General features: G+C 42.6%; 1 protein-coding gene across 1 annotated transcript in view; it reads left to right on the top strand.

The window, feature by feature from the left end:
* Nucleotides 1-22,412, top strand: part of THSD4 (thrombospondin type 1 domain containing 4) — a 549,795-nt gene that overhangs the window by 89,274 nt on the left and 438,109 nt on the right. Inside the window, exon 5 of the mRNA XM_039856496.1 lies at nt 13,922-14,369. Coding sequence (XP_039712430.1) covers nt 13,922-14,369 — 448 coding nt within the window. The remainder of the gene's footprint in view (nt 1-13,921; nt 14,370-22,412) is intronic.

Below are 22,412 nucleotides of genomic sequence, written 5' to 3'. Positions count from 1 at the left end.
CTTCACAAAGCCGCATGCCGGGTTCCTGACCCTCAGATACCTAGGGAGTCTTTTTATATACAGGGGGGCAGAATCCACATGGCGAGAAGGGAAATCTTTGGTCTTGTCTGTGTTTCTCCTTGGTTAACCGCCCTGGCGATCCTGAGCAATTAGCAGAGAAAGCAGGTACATCTGTTTGAAGTGATACGTCACGTTTTTGGTGTTTTTTGTTTTATTCCTACAAGGAAAGTTTCATTTCTTTACCTTCTGAGGCAAGATTTCCACTTAGTCCCTGAATTGTTTGACAAGAAGTTACCTGCTGATGCTATCCAGATAAACGGGGTTTTAATATGCTTTGGTTTCTAAATCGGAAACTCCAGCCCTGTTCAGTGGGAGAGTTTGTAGCAGAGCCGGGCCCGCTGGTATGTACATTTCTGCCTGTAGGTTAGAAAAGATTGGAGCCAGATTTTAGGCTTGAGTTACTCTGATCTCAGACAAGGCTCCAAAGAGCCCTTGTTCATTTCTTGTGGCATTTCATTAAGTGTCAGAAGTATTTCATTAGTTATCAGAACAAAGATCACATTCGCCATAAGAATGCGATGTTGAACTCTCTCCAAGTCATTCATAGCTCTGGGTTCCAGAAGAAAGATACGATGGGTTATGGAAAAAGCCTGACTACAACATGTGTGTCCTAGAAGGGGGATCTCAACTTTGCATCTGGGACCCCCAGGAATTCTCCTTGGATGCACGCCTGGTGGCAGCCTGAGATGCCTTCACGTAAGGATGGTTGGGGGTCGTTTCCTGTGTGTATAGGTTACTGTCATTTCCTTTACTTATCCTCCTTGCACATACTGTGGATTCATTTGTACAAATAACAATCATTCTTATAGCACCTACCACGTGCCACATCATTTACATGTGTATTTGAGCCACAGGCAGCCTCATTTTATAGCCGAAGACTCTGATTTGAAGTAGAGAATTTCCCAGCATCCTGCTCCTATAAGGAGCAAAGTGGAATCTGAATGCAAGCCTGCTTGACCCCAGTGTCCCCACTCTTCCCACTGCTACCCTGAGCTTACAATGTAGATCCAGGTAATATACCTGTATGTGAGAGGGTTTGGGGAACAACCGCGGTGGCCTCCCTATCGGTTCTTATGGTAAAGTGCTAACAGCCTCACTTTCTCATCCATTCAGAGACCCTTTCCTGTACGTATAGATCTATTGACTCATCTCTGTCAACAGTAACAAAAGCAGTAACAACTGATGTTTACTGAGGGTTTACTGTGTAGAACGTTGAATAATGTACTGCCCTTCCCCCAAAGATATCAGATCCTAACCCCCTGGAGCCTTAAAATGCTAACTTATTTGGAAAAAGGGACTTTGCAGATGTGATTGAAGATCTTAAGATGCAGAGATTATCCTGCATTACCCAGGTGGGCCCTAAGTACAATTGTGAGTATCCTTATAAGAGACAGGCAGAGGGAGATTTGGTATCTAGACACACAGAGGAGAAGGTAATGTGAGGACAGAATAGAGATTCGAAGACCCTGGCCTTGAAGATTGGAATGATGCAGCCACAAGTCAAGGAATGCCGGCACCCACCAGAAGCTGGAAGAGGCAAGGAAATAGATTCTTCCTTAGAGCCTCCTGAGAAAGCACAGCCCTGCCAACAACTTGACTTCAGTTCATTGAAACTGATTTTGAACTTCCGGTCTCCGGAACAGTGAGAGAATGAATTTCTGTTGTTTTAAGCCACCAAGGTTGTAGCAGTTTGTTACAGCAGCCCTAGGAAACTAACCCACTGTGTTTAAGGGTCTGAGCTAAACCTCAAAGGACTCTTATGCATAAAGTATCCATTTTATCCCTTTTTTTATTTGAGAGGAACTCTGCACTTAGAAGAAATGACGAGCATCATGTCTCAGAGCTGATAGGTTGTAGAATCTGAATCAGAGTCTGGCTCCAAGATTTTGTTCTTAACCATTTTGTTATTCTCCCTCTCTGCTCCTGACTCCATTCTCACCCTAATGCCTCACAGGTCAGGCCGAGATCAAGGTCAGGCCTTACCCCTAGAGCCTTCCTTTCCCTCTTTATGGTTTGACTTCTAGGCACACATTATTTTCTTTATTCTCTCGTGAATCTTTTCCATGTAGAAACATGTGGTCCTCTGTGGGCCATGTGGATCCAGCAGCAGTTAGCTAAGATTTCTGTTTTCCTCAGTGAAAGTGTTTCTTTCTGGATTTAGAGGGAAATAGTTGGGTTTTTTTTTCCTGTTTTCCAGTAAATTCTCATTCCAAACAGTCTGTCCCTGTAATGCTTTGTGAATGACATTCGGTATTTATAAGCTGTACTGTATCACAGCTGTTTAAGCTCTTTAAGAGCTTACTATTCATTCATTCAGCAACATTTGTTGGTATTACAATAATATTTGTTCACACAGACTTACTAGCTCAGACAGGCTATTTAATGTCTTTTAGACTCAGTTTCCTTATGCATCAAATAGGAATAATGACTTCCTTTGCTTTTTGCAATGATGGTTAAATGGGATAACATGCATAAAACATTCAGCAGTTATTCAATAAATCATCGCTATCTGAATATTGAATTTATTTAAGTACAGGATGCTAAATATTTTGGAGGATGGGGTAATACTCTGGAACAAATCCCTCTTTCACCTTCAGTTGACTAAGAGAGACGGACTCACACCCAAATACTTTCCTCTAATGCAAGGAAGAAAGTTATGCCTCATTTTTCACACGTGATTATTATACTTAAAATATTTTATATTTATGACAAAGAAATAAATGAAGTGATATATGATAAGTGGGTACATAGAAAGAAAGTAGTATAGAAATTCAGAGTTGAGAGACGTCCAGAATACGAGAAAAATATCATTACTTCCTCATGGGCCTTTCACATAAAAGATGCTTAAGAAATGTAAGTCGCATTTTATTTGTTATTACTGTTGCATTAATGAACTCAGCAGAAGTTATGGAAAATAGTTCTTCAGCTTGCTTCAGCCTGTTGGGGGTCAGCCTCTGGGGTAGGGGCACCGTTGGAAAGTCCCAGGGGAAAGGGGTTAGGAGCTCGCATTTGCTTAGCACCTGCCCTGATCGGGCACTGTGCTCCACAGGTAATTGTGTTTGGTTTCCCTAAAGCCCTGTGGTGTCCTGGAGGGCCGCTCAGGTTCAGATTACAACCTGTACCAACAACAGGTTTGACTCCCACGAGGGCTGCTCTCAGTTTCGCTGGAGAAATGAAAGCATTTACTGTTCTTTCACGCAAAGTCGGCTCTGTACCGCTCAGCCAATGTTTGGCTGGCTGCCTCTGCAGTGACCCTCACGTGTCAAGGTTGGAGGCTTCATGTCTGTCACCTTCGAGGCAGGGCCATTATCATAGTAACCACCACTTATGGAGTATCCACTAAGGGCCAAGCCCTGTGCTAGGTGTTTTACCTTCATCATTGCATTTAATCCATGTGACAGCCAGATGAGGTGGACGTTGTTATCCCCATCTTACTGCGGGAGATGAGTGATGTGGAGTGACTTATCCATGATTACACAGAGCTAATCCAGACTATTTGAAGGAATACCTAGACTCTTTCTGCCGTCCCGTCACTGTCTCTGTCCTGATTGATCTCACCTTAAAGGATGCCCTGCTCTGCACAAAATAGAAGCCATCACTTTTGTTCTGAGTTCTCTCTTATTAACGCAACCTTAACTAGGAATGTCTCTCTGTTGTACTTCCACTAACTCATTTTTCACTTTTGTGTGAATCCAAACAAGAAGCCTCTTCTTCTGGCCAGATTCATGTCCCCGCTGGAAGGACACTGGATTTCAGCACCTAGATGTCCTTGTGCAGTGGATAACCTCTCAAATATAAGTGGCACCCCTGCAGCTACTGAACATCGTTGCTTTCTGTGGATCTGAAATTGGTTTCCTTGAATGCCCACTCACTTGTCCTTATTCCACCCCTCAGGGCCCACACTGAGTAAGGCACCTGAAGATCAGTCCTGCAAACGCAGGAACATTCAGATGCACAGTGGCACCAGTGAGCACTCTGATGACTTGTTCTTGGATACTTGGCTGATTTTCAGATACCATCCTTTAGACAAGGAGGAGCAGCCTGATGGCCGTCTCTAGAGTTGGAGTCTGCCATCTCTCAGATCATTGCCCCAGATGGAGTGGTCTGTTCTGAAGGCTGTACTTCGGTTTTATTTTAGGGGTATGTGGAGGGCAGCCCTGTGGACCTCACCTCCTGGGACGCCAGCGGGTAGGTCACTGAGGATGGAGTCTTCCTGAGGCTTGGCTTCCTGGTGCAAAAGGGCCTTTCAAACCCAGAGTTGCTCCAAAACCACCTCTCTGCTTCCTTTGCTATGTCACGTGCCTCTTGGCTTCTGGTGGTGCTTCCGAATCCATTTGTGAAAAGACCTCTCTCCTTTGTCTTATTAGTACAAACTCATCACTTCCCGCTGTGTCCCCCTCTCCCTTCTCATCCCCCTCCCCAACTTGTAAGTCTTTGGGATCCTTCGTCCTTGAAGACTCAGGGTAAACCTGTCAGCTGATTCTCACACTGGTCTTTAGATGCAGACCTTAAATACTTTATGGGGATCAGCAGCAGATCTGTGCAAACCGGCTAACGTATGTAATAGCGTGTGCCACACAGTAGGCAACCAGGAAAGCTTTTGTTTTAATCATCTTAATTTTTGTTTCCCTAAGTGGTCAGAGTTTTCCTCTTATCTTCTGTAGACACCAGATAATTTATTGCCTGGAACATCCCTGGCAGCAGTTTCAGTTCTTTTGAACTTCTGAGAAGACAGATGCACTCAACCTAAACCATTTGCTCACAGCCTCTTTGAACTTAGCACATGCTATCCTTTCTCCCCTTGGCAGGTGATCATAATGGAACGGGGAGGGTTTTAGGAACACGGGGCTGTCTTTCCAGTTTCAGGCCACAGACTCCTTTCGGAATCTGGAATTATGTGACTCCTTGGTGAACGCAGGTTTCTGCTCTTCAGCTGCTATTCCCTTTCATTCTTCCACCCCTGGAATTCGGGCTCTTAGGTCTCTCTAGGTGGCCGAGGGCTACTGACTTTTAATTTCACCCATTCCCTTTGCTTCCCACCCAGATGTATGGGGCCGCCTTGACTTCTTGCTTCCTGGAACTCAAAGCCTTCTGCCTCTACTAATTGATCCAGAGAGATAGTCCTTCATTGACCCATTTTTAGTTAGAAATGCTGAGCAATTAAGCTGTGGTCTCTCATATGTGTTATTTCAACAAACGTGCTCAGAGTGCCTCTGGGTTGACCCGCTGCTAGTCTCAGGGATTATGCACATAGGAATAAGAAACTGACAAGCCTTGCCCCGAAGGACTGGAAGACTTGTAAGGAAGCCAGGCCTTTTACTCCACAACGTTACCAAGATCCAGTGGAATGTTACAGCAGAGCATTCAGTGTATCAGGGCTGCCTGGGGGAAGCACACGGGGTGCTAGGGGCGCTGATAGTTACGTTGCGCCTGAAAGGCCGAACCAGTTCAGAAATAGGTAGGGTAGAATTCCAGGCTGGGCCTTGGAGGCACAAGTGCTCAGTGTCTTTGGGAAATGGTGAATGGTCCTGGAAAAGTATAGGGTTGTGAGCAGGAGATAAAAACCAGAGTTGAATCTAGGAAGATAGACTGAGACCAGATAATGGAGGATGTAACATGGTATCAAACCAAATGTTCTTTAAAACTGTCTAGGTTTGAACTTTATTTTCTGGCAGGGATGAACCACAAGGGTTTTATTGTTGTTGTTGTTGTTTGTTGTTGTTGTTGTTGTTGTTGTTGTTTTAAATAGAGGGTAATGACCAGGGCTATTTTAGAAGGACAAGACCAGAGGAGAGAGAAGTCAAAAGTGCAGGAGGTTCCTGGCTTGGGTACCTAGAGAGTGGGGATGCTGTTAGGCAACCTGGGAATATGCACTGGGGTGTTCATCATTGCTAAAAATACTGGATTAGTGTCACAGAGTCATTGCTGTTCCTTACATAGGCTCTGCTCAGATTCTAAAGAAGCTTCCATCTGGATTTGAGCCTGGCAATGGCCTTTGCTGATCTAACATCTTTCCGGGAGTATATGACTTTTCGATTGTTGACGGTGACATTTCAGAGGAATATTTATGCCCAGACTATTTCTGTCCCCTCAGTCTTTGAGGCTTCTAGCCTATTTATAAGTGAGTATTTTATGTATAATCAAAATGTTTGCCTGTTTCCGTATTAAGTTTACTGACTTGGTTTCTCTGTGATGTTGCTTACACAGCAGATGCAGCTTCAGGGAGAGTTCTGGTAGCAGATACCTGCATTTGCTTCTTGTGATCCTCCCCACATCCACAAACAGTTACATTTTTAAAAAATTCAGTGGAAAACAGTTTAGTGTTTTTCTTTTTCATATCATTTTCATGTATTGAAAACCCAGGCAGAAGGGCAAAAATATATATATTTTTTTTTTATGGTGGCACAGAAGGATAAGAAATGACGAATCCACCTGAACTCCACTCCTGTAAGTCTGCTTCCGAGGGGAAATCATTGCCCAATATTTCATTTGTATCAGTGCAGATATGTATCCTGCATTTTCATATAGTGTATACTTTTTTTCTCTTTGTCTTTTTTGTTTTTAAATGTAAATAGGAGTGTGGATATCCTATGTGTAGTGTTCAGTGTCTTATTCTTTTTCACTTAGCTGTATTTTGGAAGCCACTCTATATCAATATATACACATCTGCCTCATTCTTTTGAACAGATTCATAGTACTTTAATGTGTACTCTGATATTTACCATAATTTAACTCACTCATTTTTATCTTATTTAATGATGCTTAGGTTGTGTTTCAGATTTATAATTTACTATCACAATTCAGATGTGAAAAATGCAATTGCTTTTTCTACAACTAGGTGTGGTTCTTGAGCCTCTATTTCTGCTGCTGCGGGAAAACTTCCAATTCCAGGAAACTGAGATGCTCAGACATGAGCAATACAGCGTTTATACCCAGTTCAGTCAGGATTCTCCCTCCTCCTCTTCTTGGGGGTGACCTGGCTCCCCAGACGAGAGCCTTCTGTGCAGTCGTGGTGAAGGGAGAAGGGTGTCTGCTCTGCTTCACTGGCTGCCTTCCTCTCCCTGTGGTAACTGCTGCCGAAATCTCTACAAAAACTCCTTTGGGATTGCCTGCTGGCACTCAAGGGGGCTCCTCTACCTTGAAACCTGCCTCCTATTCCCTGGTCAGGTGCCAAGTAGGACAAGGGCTTTCCCACAAAGCTTGCAGGTCCCTTTCATCTCGGGCTTCTGAACAGATCTGGAGTTTCCATTGCTTCCCACTCTAGAGCATCCTGGCCTGATCCCTGGTTACTGCCTCTCAGTACCTCCCTCATTTGTCTGCTACGCAAACTCTTAATTTCCTTTGGTTGGAGACGATACTTCCCAGGATGTAGCACCCTCTTCAAAATCTGTAGTATGAACTATACCTCTGCTCTCTATGCCCCAGACTTTGGCTCTTGAGACAAAACCCAGTTTTTCAAATTCTAAAGAAACCTTTTGCTTCTTTGTGCTGATCTTTGGGTCTTCTCTGCCTGTAATCATCAGGGTCATTCTAGAAGCACTGTGGAGGCAGATTGGGGGAGAAGGGAGAAATGCACTGGCTAGTTTCTTAAAACCTTGTCCTGCTAGGGTTGTATCAGGTGTCCTGCCAGTTAAACAGTGAGCCCACGTCTCTGTGTACATCTTTTAGCACTTGAAAAGTTAATTCCTACTTATAATTCCCACTGCTCAGTATCTTTTAACACGTCTATGAACACCTCTTTAAAAGCATTTTATCACAAATGATAATGGATTTTGGAATAAGCATTTCACTTGATAGTAATTGCAAGTCACATCTTTCCCTCTCTCTGAGCTTAAAGAGCCACATGGAAATGCTTTGTTCCCTCAGTGTGTGGGGAGAGGGAGGAAGAATGTGGCATTTTGGAGGCTGATGTAGAGGCGACCCTCACATGCAGTATCCTGCGTTTGTGACTAGGAGTCTGTGGCATTTACCTTCTTTTTTCCTCAGGCCTATCTTTCGTGCTAAGACTGGCCAGGTAAATTTGCCTCAAAACATTGGCTGCATAAGAGTTAAGTTTTCATATATAATGTCAGTGCAAAGTACAAATGTGGCATAAAGGATCCCTTCAAATCTGCTGGAGACTTTTTAGATAAGCAATAAGGTCTTAGATTTTCTCAACAGCATCTAATATAGGGATTTGTTCACCCCTGATTCTATCAGCTATATCCAGTAATAAATAATCTTCCATCCCACAAGCCTCCTTCCCATATTCTCTATGGAAGAACTGATTTCTGTTTATCTAACAACTCAGCTCGGGTACCTAGCTATAAAGAATGCCACCTTTCTAAATGCTGTAAAACCTAGAACCTCCCCGATGAATCAGTGCACTGGACAGATGACCTCCTGCCCTGCCCCCGGGGCTGTCAGGCTCAGACTCTCGAGGTTCTTTGCAGGCTGGTTCCAGGGGCTGCTGCTCTGTGGGATGCTGTGGCCCATGTGTGGTTCATGTTAGCACAGCTGAGAGAGGCTGGACCTCTCACAGAGACTTAACTGATCTCTAAGGGAAAACAAAGCGGAATAAACATGGAGACTATAAGAACTACAAACAGCCTGGCTTCCAGAGGGCAGGGTTCTCACTCTGCCCGTTCCGCTCCGTACTGGAAACTAAGAAAAGAGGTGGGGCACCATCCTTGAGCCGCAAGCAGCTGACAGACAGCCTCGCCTGGGTGGCTTTCCAGCTCTGACAGGCATGCATGGAGCGCCACTGTCCTCTTAATTCTTCGCCTTAATTCTTCCCTGGGAACTTGTCGAAATGCAGATTTTCAAACCCTACCCCAGACCTCATGGGTCAGACTATTTGCAGGTCGAGTTTCAACAGTCTTGTAAAACAGGATTTCCAGGTGATTCTGATGCTTGCTTAAGTTTGAGAACTACTGAGACGGAGAATAGAGGAAGAACTAGAACAGTTTCGTGGGAGAAAGATGATGAACTGGAGCTCGAATGTGTTGAGTTTGAGATGTCTGTAGGAACCTCTAGGTGGAGCTATCAAAGTGTGGGACCCAGGACCCACGGCATCAGAGTCACCTGAGAGCTTATTACAAATGCAGAATCAGAGGCCCACCAGACATTCTGAATCGGAAGCTATAGTTTGATAAGATCCCCAGGTGATTTGATTCACATCACAGGTGAGAAGCAGGCTGTAGTCTAGAGGTTAATTGGGCATATGCTGTTGACTTTCAAGAGAGAGGTCTGGGCAGGAAATAGAAATATGGGTGCTGTCAGTTACAGATGATGGCTATAGATGACACATCTCCAAGGTTCCTGTGTAGAGTTAGGAGACTAGATGTCTTAGCTTGAATCATCACGCTGACTGATTAGGATTAATGTCACAAAGCTGTACAACATCACACATAATGAGCCCCTGGATTGCAGCCAGCCTGTTGAGAAGAAAATATTTTATGTGTTTATTACCCTTTCCAGAATGCTATTTGCAGCCATTATCTCAAGAAACAGCAATTTTTCCAGACACTCAGGTCATTGGAAGAACTGGGACCGGAACCTAGTGTCAGAACCCTTACTGTTGTGTTCTTGTCATTGAGCCACGCTGGAGGGGAGAGGACTCTGCATTTACTTACATCGTCAGGGCTGGAAATGTGAATAGGCAGAAAAAAACATCACACGTGATGATCAATGTTCGTTGAAGTTGTTCGATAAAGGTTTATTAACGGTCATAGAAACGAATCATGGGAAACATGATAAAAATCACTTTCAGATTAAAAAGTATTTCATTCCTGTCAGTAACCTCAGTTTGATCTTTACAACATCGTTGTAAGTAGATAAGATGGAAACTATTCGTGGTCTCATTAAAAAAATAACAGCTTTATTGAGATGTAATGAAGACACCATAAAATTCACCATTAAAGTGTATAATTCAGTGGTTTTTAGTATATTCACAAGGCTGTGTAACCATCATCCCTGTCTAATTACAGAACATTCCCATCACCCCAAAAAGAAATCCCGTACCCTTTAGCGGTGACTCCTTATTCTCCCCTCCCCCAGCCCCTGGCAGCCACTAATCTACTTTCTATTTCTGGATTTGCCTGTTCTGGACATTTCATACAGATAGCCTTCTGTATCTGGTTTGTTTCACTTAGAATATATTAAAAGTTCATCTACATTATAGTATATATCAATACTTCATCCCTTTTATGGCTGAATAATAATCCATTCTATGGAAATACTATATTTTGTTTATTCTCAGTTAATAGGCATTTGGGTTAAGTTTTTGTGTGGATACACGTTTTCATTTTTAGGATTGGAATTTCTGGGTCATATGGTAACACTACATTTCATTTTTTGAGGAACTTCCATGCAGTTTTCCAAAGTAATTTTACATTTCTACTAGGAAAGTACGAGGGTGTAGTTTCTCTATATCCCCTCCAACACTTGTTATTACCTGTCCTTTTTATTATCACCATCCTAGTGGATGTACTCTCATTTTTTTAGGTAAGAAAATTGAGGGTGCACTATTTGCCAAAGTTTGTAGAGCTAGTAAATGGCCATGCCAGAATTTTTTCTTTTAAGCAAATACTTGTATGATGCATGTTCTGCGCTAGGCATTATTTAAGTCTGTTTGCTCTTATTAAGTTGTTTACTCTTTACAACAACCTGTAAGGAAGATACTGTTATCATTTTTATTTATACATGCATACAGGGCCAGGAATGGGCCTAGGGTGAGGCCCTTAGGTGCAGAATTTAAGAAGACATCACTCTCAGGTTCTTCACTGGCCTCATCCTAGTCTTGGCCCTGTGTGAAGAGACTGAGGCATCAGAAGACTGAGTAACTTTCCCCAGGTTCAGTAATTAGTAAATGGCAGAGGTGGGATATAAACCCAGGAACTCTGGCTTTAGAGGCCAAGTCATTAACCACTTTGCTATGTATGCTAGCATGCATGTCTTTGATCTCCAAACCGGGCTTTTTCTGTTTCTTTCTTAAGGCTTCGCTTTCTGAAATTAGCCAGAGCTTTGATAAGTGGGGAAGACAAAGTAAAATTCCAGGAGATAAGAGGCCAAGCAGAACTAATCAATCTAACAGCCCCCTGGGCACCTACCGCAGGGACCCCTGGAACGGTTAACAGTTACTCTCAGCCACATCTGTGCTTATTATCCCAACTGTGCATAAATCTGCCCCGTTCATGTAGGCTGCTCTGCAAGTGGCCAGATGGACTCTGTCCTGGTGGGGAAGAGGCCATTCTGAACTGTCAGGATAATTAGTTCTGACTGGCTGTGAGGAAACACGTTCTCCTGGCCAAGTGGGGATGAATCTGCTGCTTGTCTGAGTGTTCCGAGTCAAGTATTCAGAAGTCACATCTCTCATAATCATACTCTAATTTGCTGTTCATTCTCTTTACTCTGGTTCTCAGAATAAGCTGGCCATTTATTTTTGAATCTTCATCTTTCCAATGGTGTTGCTATTTGTGTGGGTTTTGAATGGTTCTCTGGCTTAGGCAGAGCCTCCCACAAGGCAGTGTGAATACAAAAATATACATTTGCACATGTGTATGTTACCCCCCTCGGGAGGGATGGGCAGCCCTTGGAAAGATGCTCACACAGGTCCTCAGCCAACAGCAGGTTCTCTGCCTCCTCCGCTCCCCAGGAGTGAGATGCAGTCAGTCTTGGTTCAGCAGCTCTCACTGGGTGAGCCGCCAGCAGTACAGCCTGATCTAGGCCAGCAGATTTTGTATGTATGTCACAAAGACGGGTTTTGGTTTTTGTTTTTTACATTTATGCCTGTCTTTCTCCATTAAACATGAAAAATTTTGCTGTTGAATTTTCACCTTTTTATTTGGAATTTCAATTCTATCCTACGACTTTGTTTCTCAAAGTAGTGGGTTTATGGGCCAGCAGCACCAGCATCACCCGGGAGCCTGTGGGAAATGCAGAATCTCAGGTCCCACCCCAGATGTCCTGAATCAAAATCTGCCTTTTAACAAGATCCTAGGTGATTCCTGTGCACATTCAAGTTTGAGAAGCCGTGCTCCACATGTCTACATTTCTCTGTTGCCTTCAGCGAGGGGTTCTTCACCCAGTACTTACTTCGAGGCTAGAATTTTTGGTAGACTTTCAGGCATCTAACAAAGAAAAAGAAAAGAAAAAGAGACCATGAAACACACAGAGAGAAATTCTTTCCTTTGCATTTTCATGATGTCATTCATTTTACCTGGCCTGCCACAAGAAAGAAAAAGGCAAATTACATTCAAGTTATACACATTTTTAAGACTAATGTCTTAATTGCATCACTTAAAGCAGTACGCTGGATCCACCATCATTAACAGAGTCCCAAGTGTTGCCAAGATTAATTGAGAAATGCCTAAAGGCAAAATAAGCACTGTAGCATAGTTTAATTCAAAACCATATCAGCTAAGAATGAAGGTGCAATTAGTGATAAAGATGTTAATAATTAGTTGTGGTCTATTAGATTTTATATTCAGTGGTTATGAATAGCGAAGAAAGAATTTCCTCATGAGGGCAGAAATTAATGTTTCACCTTGATTGCTATTTTAATGTACTTATTTTAATGGGGCCATCTTGTAGAAACCCTTGGGCACATTTCCAATTTTATGTAAAAGTAGAATTAATTATCATGGAAGCATATAATTTTAGAGCTGGAGCGACCTTCGCAGTCGTTTAATCCAGTTCAGTCATTTTGCAAATAAGTAAGTTATGTGACTGACTTAAGTCCTTCCACAGAACATTGCAACCTGTGCTTCACAAGTCTTAGACCAGTGACCTTCCCAAATCGCTGCAGGCAAAAATACTTTCTCTTGCCTCAGAATTCCCAAGGCACCAATTTTGTAATGTCTCCAAAGCCTTTACCACACCCTTCGTTATGATCTTGTTGCCTTCAGCTTTCAGTTGTAAGGTTAAGATCTCGAGGACCACGTCTGATTCATTTTTGTATTTCTTTACCGTTCCTATATTTTGCAAACAGTGGCTGAGTTTTCCCTCCTCACTAGAGCTGATTGTGTCTCCACAAGGGCAGCTAGAAATTGGCCATGGCGGGGGTATTTACTCTGGGAATGAGAAAACGCTGCGAGCCAGAGCTTTCACCTCACTAGAGAGCCGGTTGTTACACTCTTCCCAACACGCCACTGTTTACGTGCTTTGCACGAGGTCTCACAATGTCACAGGCTGCCACAAGATCTAAAGATCTGTACCAATGTAAAGATGAGCATTTACCCGTTGTTCCGCATGAGTCTCCTCAAGAGTGATGGAGCAGCCAGTTGCTCACCCCACTTTCATTCCTTCAGGGATTAGGTTTGACCCAGTGCAAGTCAGGCCTAGGACTGCCTTAGAATTTGGTTCCTTAGCTAATAAGTTCTCTTTACCTAGAAAAGCTATTTGGGCATGAATGGTAATGGAAACAAGAGTCTGAAATGTCAGGCACAGTCAAGTGAGGAAAAAACCCACAAACTATGATGAGAAAAAAAATGGACAGGAAGTTACTATGGCTGAAATTACAATTATATCTTTATACTTCTCAAGAAACCTTCGGTGGCTCCCTACAACCTACATAACTACCCAAGCTCCCTGACATAAGTCAATACTGACCACGGCTCACCATCCTAACCTCATTTTCAGCCATTCACATTACCCACAGTTGATTCTCACTTTCATTCTACTTTCCAGACTGTAGAGTCTTGTTCCAGCCTCCATGATGTTCGCTTTTCCTGGAATGCCCTCCCTCTCCCTCCCTGTTCCACCGCAGGCTCTCTCTCAAGCTTTTGTTTCTACGAAGTCCTCTCTACCATGGACCAGAGCTTCTGGGTGAACATGAAAATTCCATGACTGTTCATCTCCTTTCTTGTATATCTCTCTGCAGGAGCAGGACCCGAGGTCCCATCGGCCCTGGCAAGTATGGCTATGGGAAGGCCCCGTACATCTTACCACTGCAGACGGACTCTGCACACTCACCGCAGAGGCTTCGGAGGCAGAGGCCCTCATCCCGGCATTCCAGGTCCCAGGGGGCATCAGGTCCTAGCCATGGCTATAGCACGCCAGCCCGCCGGGCCTCCCAACATGGACCTCTGTACCAGAGTGACAGCGGCCCTCGTTCTGGACTGCAGGCCTCAGAGGCCTCTATCTACCAGCTGCCTCTGACCCACACCCAAGGCTTCCCTGCAGCTTCAAGTCTCTTCCACAGCCCAGAAACAAGCAGCAGCCATGGCATGGGGGCCCACAGGGTGGCTCCGAGCTTCTCCCAGCCTGCCCGGTCTGCAGCCATCTCCTGCACTGGGGCCTATCGCCAATACAAGATGTGCAACACCAACGTGAGTACGCTCCTCTTCAACTGGGCCTGGAACTGCTGCCACTCTTCTCTTTCTGTCAGTTGGCAGTAAACGTGTGGAAGACAACGAGAGTGTGGTTTTTTAGGCCGTGTTAATGACCTTTTTTTAAATCTTCCTTCCCTCTCGTTTCTCTCCATTTATTCCTCCATATGCTTTTTTAAAATAGGGTTATTACTTTAGTAACTTATGAATAACCTATTGAATCACTTATTGATTATCTATTGCTTATATCAAACAACAATATAACAATTGCTGCGTATCAAACAACTTTCAAATTCTCAGTGGCTTTACATCAACAATATTCTTTGCTCTTGGGTCTGTAGGTCAAGTGCAGTTTGGGTAATTTAGGTCATCCAGTTATGGCCAGATAAGTAGGAGTTTTGGGTGGTTTGACTAGCATAGATATCATCCACTAAGTTTCCTAGAGGGTCCCTGCCCTTCCAGAAATAAACACTTTAGATACTGATCATCGTGAAAAGTCTAGTTAAGTCACTTGCTGAAGAGTCCACAGCTAATGAGTAGCAAAGGAAATTGTAAATGGAAACTACATAAGATGACCAAATATGTTTTTTTAAAATATCGGCTTAAAGACTCTATATAAAAGAGAAAAGACTAGAGAATGTTTAAAGGTTAAATTTCCAAGTTGCTATATTTTTCATTAATAATTTAATATGCCTTAATTCTCTGTTACTGGGTACCAGGACAGCTGTTATATATTAGCTTCAATTTTCTCATTAAAATTATATTTCCTGCCATAGAGTCCATAGAAATGACTTAATTTGTGATTTTAATAATTTCTCTGAATGCCTGGATTGCTGTTTAGCTTGTTCTTCCGCTGACAGACTTCAGGAATTATTAATTTTTGTATAGCACTAATATTTCTACAGCCATTACTAATCAGTCAACAAGTAAGTCTTAATTGAGCATCATCGCTTATCTTCTAATAGGCCAGGCACCATGGAAGATTAAAGAAAAGTCATATTATCTACCTCACTGAGTTGTCATGAGGATCATAAATCAAAAAGAAACACTTGTGTAGAGATCAGTCTTGGTCTCTGTTCTTGAATATCCATTGCAGTCCTTTGAAAATGAAAGGAATTAATTTCTAATGGAGAACACATTCTCCCAATGACGAGTATATTTCTTAATTTTGAAGACCAAGGCAATCATAAAGAGAAGGAAAAGCGAGAGGACATTTGGCATATATGTGGACTTGATACCTATTAAGCATTTCTTTCGTTTAACTTACACTTTTTTAAGCCGTGCACTTTTTGTCAGACCTGCGCTGCCAATAGCAGGGCTAACTGAGCTGCAATACCGTGGAGCTAAGTTTCGTGACTTCCTAGGCCATCTGTGAAGTGAGGACAGTATTACCTACTCCGTACGGTCGATGCAAGGTTCAGATAGGCCATGTATCTGTGGAGCTTGGTATGGCGTGGACACATTGTTAGTAGATATACCGTTTGGAGCTGGATAAGTGAACGCAGCTTACATGCCTCTCTAGATAGCAGTGGAGGAAGCTTTCCCCATATCTGAACAGCTTTCAGTTTCTAAATACTAAATCACAAAATTGTGCATGAAATGCTCAGACTTGCTCAGAGTCTCCTTTGTCCTCTGGGTTAGCTGTAATCTAGTGTCGCTTTGCCCAACAGAAAACAAACGAACAAGATTGCTGAGAGACCCAATGTTTCACCTGTGATGTAGTTTCAATATAATCATCCTTGGGTCATGATTAAAGTGAGAAAAGTGAAACTATAGATGACTTCATGGCAGTGAATTCTGTATACCCTCAAACGTGCATATTTAACATTATGCCCTGCCTTATGATGTCATGTGGGAATTTTAAACATTCTGGGGTGTCTTTAGGATTGTTTGATTCTCATAAGATGTCCTTTATGAAATTCTGCAAAATCGATGATAAATGCAGCACTGATGGTATCTGAATGTCGTCTTTAAAGATAAGAAAGGTTTTTATTTTCTTGCCTACAATGCTTATGAGGAAGTAAAGGTGACACACTCCAGCAGAAATAGAGAATCTGTGGTCTTTCAGCACAAGTATCAGTCTCGGACGTCTGCTAGTGCAGCACTTGCTCCAAGTCACTCACTGTTGCAGGTACCTGCTTGCAGTCCATAAGCACAGCATTGACATTGACTGAGTGGGATCAGGCGTTAGGCTCTGGGTCAGGCACACTGAGATTTTTGAGTAAGTTCTGTCCCTGAGGGGCTCTAAGTCTTGTAAGAGAGAGTCTAGGCACCGCTGATGCTGCGCAGGTACCCTGAAATCTCCAGACAGCGGAAATTCACCTGGCCTGGGTAGAGTCAACGAAGGCCTTCCTGGAGAAGTTCCGGGTCTCCAAGTGAGGGGAGAGTTATCCAGAAAGAGAGAGTGATAGGGATCCTGGAGTCCCTGTACACTCCCATGAAGCTGAGGAACAAGAAGGGGCCGCTCAGGGAACCTCTCAGTGGCATCAGATGTTTTTCAGTGAGCGGTGGCTTCCTTTGCAAGTATGTGTTCAGTAGTGAAGGGGTCACAGAGGGACGAATCTGAGGTTTATCCACAGCCCTGCACTTTCTCAGTTGTGGCAAAAACAATAACAAGTACTCATGGAATCCAATAAATAGTTAAGTCTCTTCTTCATAAAAGCTCTTAGAAGACCAAGACCTGAGAACAAAAGAACTAGAGTCTTTATAGGGGTGAAACAGGGGAAGGAGAAAACCAACTGCAATTCCTTTGGTGCCTGTGGGGATACAATTAAAGTAAAATGCTTTTCTATGAGCTGTTTCTGGGATTTTGTATTATTATTTGCTAAATATATTACCAGACCAGGACACTTTGTGCTGGAGGCCTAGGTGTCTCTCTCTCCCCACCTTCCTGAGGCACTCTGAATTCAGCGCTTTTTTTCCTGGAGAAGAGACTGACACTCTGGCTCTTTCAGAAGAAAGGAGGCTGAGGTTGCAAGGCTGGGACAAGGTTGTTAAGTTTTTAAGGGGCTTCGTTGCCAAAGGAGGCGTGATCCTGAGTTTAGACAGAGTGCACTTAACGTTATGAGGGAGAAAACTCCTGGAGCTAAAAGCAGCTTTTAGCAAATAAGGATGTGATGAGTTCTGGTATCAGGGACTTTACAGTAAATTTCCCTGGAGTGAGACTGCCTTCTGATAGTGGATTTATCCATGTGGAGTTGTTTCTGCCTGAGAGTAAGTGAAAATAAAGGGAAGATGTTGGACAAATCTCAAAATGTAGTTAAGCATGATCTGTTCAGGCAGATTCTAATTCTTCCCCATTTCTAGTCTGATAGTGAATGAAAGAGTTGCTGACAACTTCCTGACTATAGTTTTAAGGAGACACTTAGCAAGTGGGCCAGGTAAGAATTCAGTGCAATTCTGTAAGGTGTAAAACTTGCCAGAAACTATGGGGCCAGTCACTGGATGATCAGGATATCTAACTAGGAGGCTCACCATAACTTGCTCTTATCATGAGCTTTTCACCAACCTTCTTACCTGGAAAATATGTGCTAGTGCCCATGCCTTTTGCATCATTCTGCTTTCCATCTTCTCAGACCACTTGGAATTTCTTATAGAAGGTTTTCTTATTGACTTTTTCATATTCTATTAGTGGCCTTTTGTATATACATATGTGAGCTACATGTGGATATGTAAATATTACATATATTGAATATATAAATATTAAATATAAATATTCACATGTACTTCATATGTATGAAGTATTTATATATGAATCACACACATACACATAACTATGTATGAATTGCTCACAGTTGTCACTTTCCCTGATTATAAAAAGTAGTACAAATAGTAAGAAATATCACAGTGGTAGAGAGAGGTATATCCTAGTCCCTCTCCCAAGATGTAATCACAGTCATTTTTAATGTTTAGTTTTTTATAGTCATTCTCTCCATAACTCTAAATAGCATGCTAATTAACACCTCTGTTTCTTGATATATCAACTTCAGATTTTCTCTGTCAGCTCTTCACTATGAAAGGTAAGGATATGATCCCTTTTCCTCCCACTCTGCTGATCTCTGCTAGCCACGTTTGAATTTTCAGTTATATTTAGTATATTAACAATTTTAATTGCCTTATTTTACCAACATTAGAAACTATCAGTTAACTCTCGGTTTTGTAAAGTTAGAAATTTAGTGCCCAAATAATTCATTAAATTCTTCTTGTTACATTACTTATTTCGGTTTATGTAGTTTTCTCATCCTGACCTGTGAAATCCTTGCAAGAGACTATTATGAAGGATTCTTCTCTGAATCCTCAATTGTCACATGACACATAGCAGGAGCACGATGACTGTTTGCCTTTGAAGGAATTTCACATCCTGCCCCAGCAGATAGCAGAGGGAAGGAAACCAGACTTATTTATGTGATCTCAAAAGTAGGCACTAGTAAGTAGGAGTTTTGAATGTTTTAACAAGTTTACATTTTGCCATATACTTCCTGATTAGTTGGAGGGGGAAAAAAAAGTGTTCTCTTTTAGACCTGCTTACAGGTATGGAGATATATTAATAATCTCAAAAGGGAGACATAAATAAGCACTCCTGGGATAGACTTAGATTTGTATAGATGTGTGTCTAGAGTTATTAAAAATATAGAGTCCTCCTGGGTGATTCGGTGGTCTTGGTCCTATCAACATCCTTTGGGTCTTCGATGTATGTATTGAATGAAAAGGAAACACCTTTCTCTAAAATAACGTTATGAACTTGGATGGGGAAAAAAGTGTTTAAAAACTAAGAAAATCTTCGTTTTTTGTTTATTTTTTTAAAACCCAAAGCCTTGACCCAACTCTTTTGGACAAACCAATTCACTGACTATCTAGTCAAGTGCTGGAAATGGTGGGAGGTAGCAAAAGAGTTTTGCAAGGTTCAGTTTGTTCCAAGTAACTTGAAAAAGCAGATATTAAGCATATTTGAAAAATGTGCTGGATTACTTGTAAGAAAGTTTGGTCCATGGTTATACAAAGCCTGTGTTCCAGCTGTAGAAGAGAAAGAAGGGGAATGTTTGCTCCAAACACCTTTCTTTCAGGCACTTACAGCTTTTGGAACTGCTAGGTCATCTTTGATGTCTACTTAGATTCCAATTCAGCTAACATTTATTGAGCATTGCTATAAGCTAGAAACTTTAATGTGTTACTAATTTAATCCTCACAAAAATATCTGGGAGGTGGGGGTGGTACAGTAATTTAGATTTAGAGAAGCAAAGTGCTTTGCCCAAGGTCACATAACCACTTACTTTCTCATGGCAGTGCAAGGACATTTTCTAGACTTTTTTTTTTTTAGGTTTCTGCACTGTGATGTTAAATACATCATATGTTGCTATGGTAGCTGGTCTTTTGACTGAATCCAGAGCAATGCAAAGGATTAAAAAATGTATATCTGACCCAGGCACACTTCAAGGTCATGTTTCCTGGTGCCACCTTCATTGGGAATTATGCTATTTATTAATTAGTTACCAAAAGGTAAGTGTGTGATCACCAACAGTGGCCTCTTAAGCAGTGAAATTAGGTACAGGCCGTTGTCATCTCCGATTAACCAAGGTCACTAGAAACGTATCCAAGTTTCCACAACACACTTTGTGATTCATAGCAACCCCAGGAAATTGTCTAGATGGAACTTTGGATAGGGCCTGAAATGCTTTATAAGGATTCAACTCATTTCGTTGAAGTGCATCTTTATTCCTCTTTCCATAAGAGACCAGTGGAAATATCGCTCTCTCGTTTGGTCTAAAGGGAGTCGTTTGAAAGGAGGTTATCTCTCATAGGGCATTACTTGGCTATCCAGCTCCGGACTTTGCTGGTCCCATCCTGAGTGAGCCTGATCTCTATCTACATGGCTTTTCCCTTGTGTCAATTTTCTGGCCTAAAAATTACAAGAATCTGTGTCCATAGAAAGGATCAGCTGTCTGCAAGAAATCTGCCAAAAGCTAACTCACAGCGTAATATAGAGACAGTCACTGATAAGGTGAGAATGACTCAGTCTATGGTATCAGGAAACAACCCACTTAAAATTCAACAAATGTAAAATGACCTGTAACCTGGAAGTATAACTTCATAGAACCTTTAAAATGAGAGGAGATCGTATGCTGATAATAGTATAACAAGTACAAAAGAGACGTGAAACAGAATTTTCTCGGCCTAGCTTGGTTTTCATCTTTAGCCTACAATTCCCTGCTCCTGACAGCTGGGGCCGCTTCGCCAGGCCTCAGAGGCTGAATCTGACCTTAGCCTCTAGGACCTCTCTTGACAACAAATAAGAAGGAATTAAGGCCCTCTTGTCCGACAACCTGTTGCAAATTTACTTCGCTGTCCACGCAGTCTCAACGAGTCTAATGGCATAGTGGCTACTGGCATGGGTTCTAAACTCAAAGTGTCTGGGTTCAGATCCTGACTTCACCACTTACAAGCCCCATGATCTTGGGCAGCTCATTTAACTTTTTGTAGTCTTGACTTCCTTATCTGTAAGATGGACATAACAGTTGTCGTGAGAATTAAATGGGTACTGTACATAAGAGTTTCTGGCATTTAGTAAGTGCTCAATAAAAGTTACCTATTAATATCATCACCCCAGGCTTCTGCCTCACCTGTACCATAATTCCGGGCCCTGTGAGCCTTGCATTTTCCTGGCCAAGTCCCTCTCCTTCGCAGGAAGTAATGTCCTGCATCTAACTGGCAGCTTGCCTGGCATCATGTAGGTCCCTGTTCAGGGTCACACACAAGGGCATGCCCATCTGCCAGTGCACCTTGTTACCTTCTGCCACACCTTCCTATGCTACCTACCAGTGGAAACATCCCTCTGGGCTCAGCTGCCTCCTGTCAACTGTAGGTGGATTTGCTGCTTTAGCATCTGACACTCTACTGTGGGTCTGATGCCACCTTAAGTTCTCCTACCTCAGAAAGTGACTAGGCCATGCTCAGATATAAAGAACTTGTTGATGACCAGGGACATGGTATCCTGAATGACCCATCACAAGTGACTGGTTGGCTTGCAGTTGAATATGGATGTAACAAGAACACCAGCCATTAACAGGACTTACAACACACCATAAGATGATAAACTAGAAGCACATGCAAAAGTGGCTAAGGGCCAAATGTGTTTGGAAGAGCTCAACTCCGATAAATTTTTATTACATAAATATTACATATTTATTGCAGAAATATTAGACAATACAAATAAACCAAAAGTTGATTGTGAAGACAAAACATCTGTAACCTACCTTCTACAGATAACATTTTTAACCTCTCTTTCTCTTCCCCCGCCCCCAACACCACGCATAATCATTTTAACACTTTTTTTCACTTAACGGATTGTGGACTGCTTTCCACATCATAAAATAGACATTTATATCATCGAGTACTGAGCAATTCAGAATGATTCTGAAAGTGCATGGTCTGGCTTTTTGGCACTATTTTGCTGATGGAGATGGGTCAAGCAGACTGGCTGAGTTTTCGTCGTCTGCAGCTTCCAATTCTGGTAACCACCTTACTGCAGAGCAGCTTGGCTTCACATAGGTGTGGTTATTTGAGAGCAGGACATTTAGCCCACTTGTTCTGGTCTGATTTCCTTATGAAAATCTGCCACCCAGCAGCTGATCTGTAGTTCCTGATTATGGCCAGAGTGGGTGACAGAGCTCTGGGCTCTGTCACTATGTCACTATGGGACTTTTCACAAAGTATGCCACTTCTCCAGGCTCGGTTTTCTCATCTGTAAATTAAAGGACTTGGATTTGATTCTCATTGCTCTGCCATTCTGTGATTGTGCGTAAAGGAATTTGGAGTGAGATCGAGGCTTGGGTGTGGCTCTTCACTGTTGCTGCACAGTCTGGTGCCAGGCCGGCTGCACCAGAATCACCTGAGGGAACAATTCCAGCATGTATTTCTAGGCCGTCTTTCCTACTGGGATGAGGCCCGAGAATCTGTATTTTTAACATACTCCGTAGTGATTTTTTCTGGTTGCAAGGACAGTGCCTTCTCCCAAGTTGCCCAGCCGATCACATCCTAGTTGAACAC

The sequence above is a fragment of the Pteropus medius genome, unplaced genomic scaffold (assembly GCF_902729225.1).
Source record: "Pteropus medius unplaced genomic scaffold, Ma_sr-lr_union100, whole genome shotgun sequence".
Lineage (NCBI taxonomy): Eukaryota > Metazoa > Chordata > Mammalia > Chiroptera > Pteropodidae > Pteropus > Pteropus medius.
Note: the sequence above shows the minus strand (reverse complement) of the source record. Positions and strands in the feature narration are given on the sequence as shown.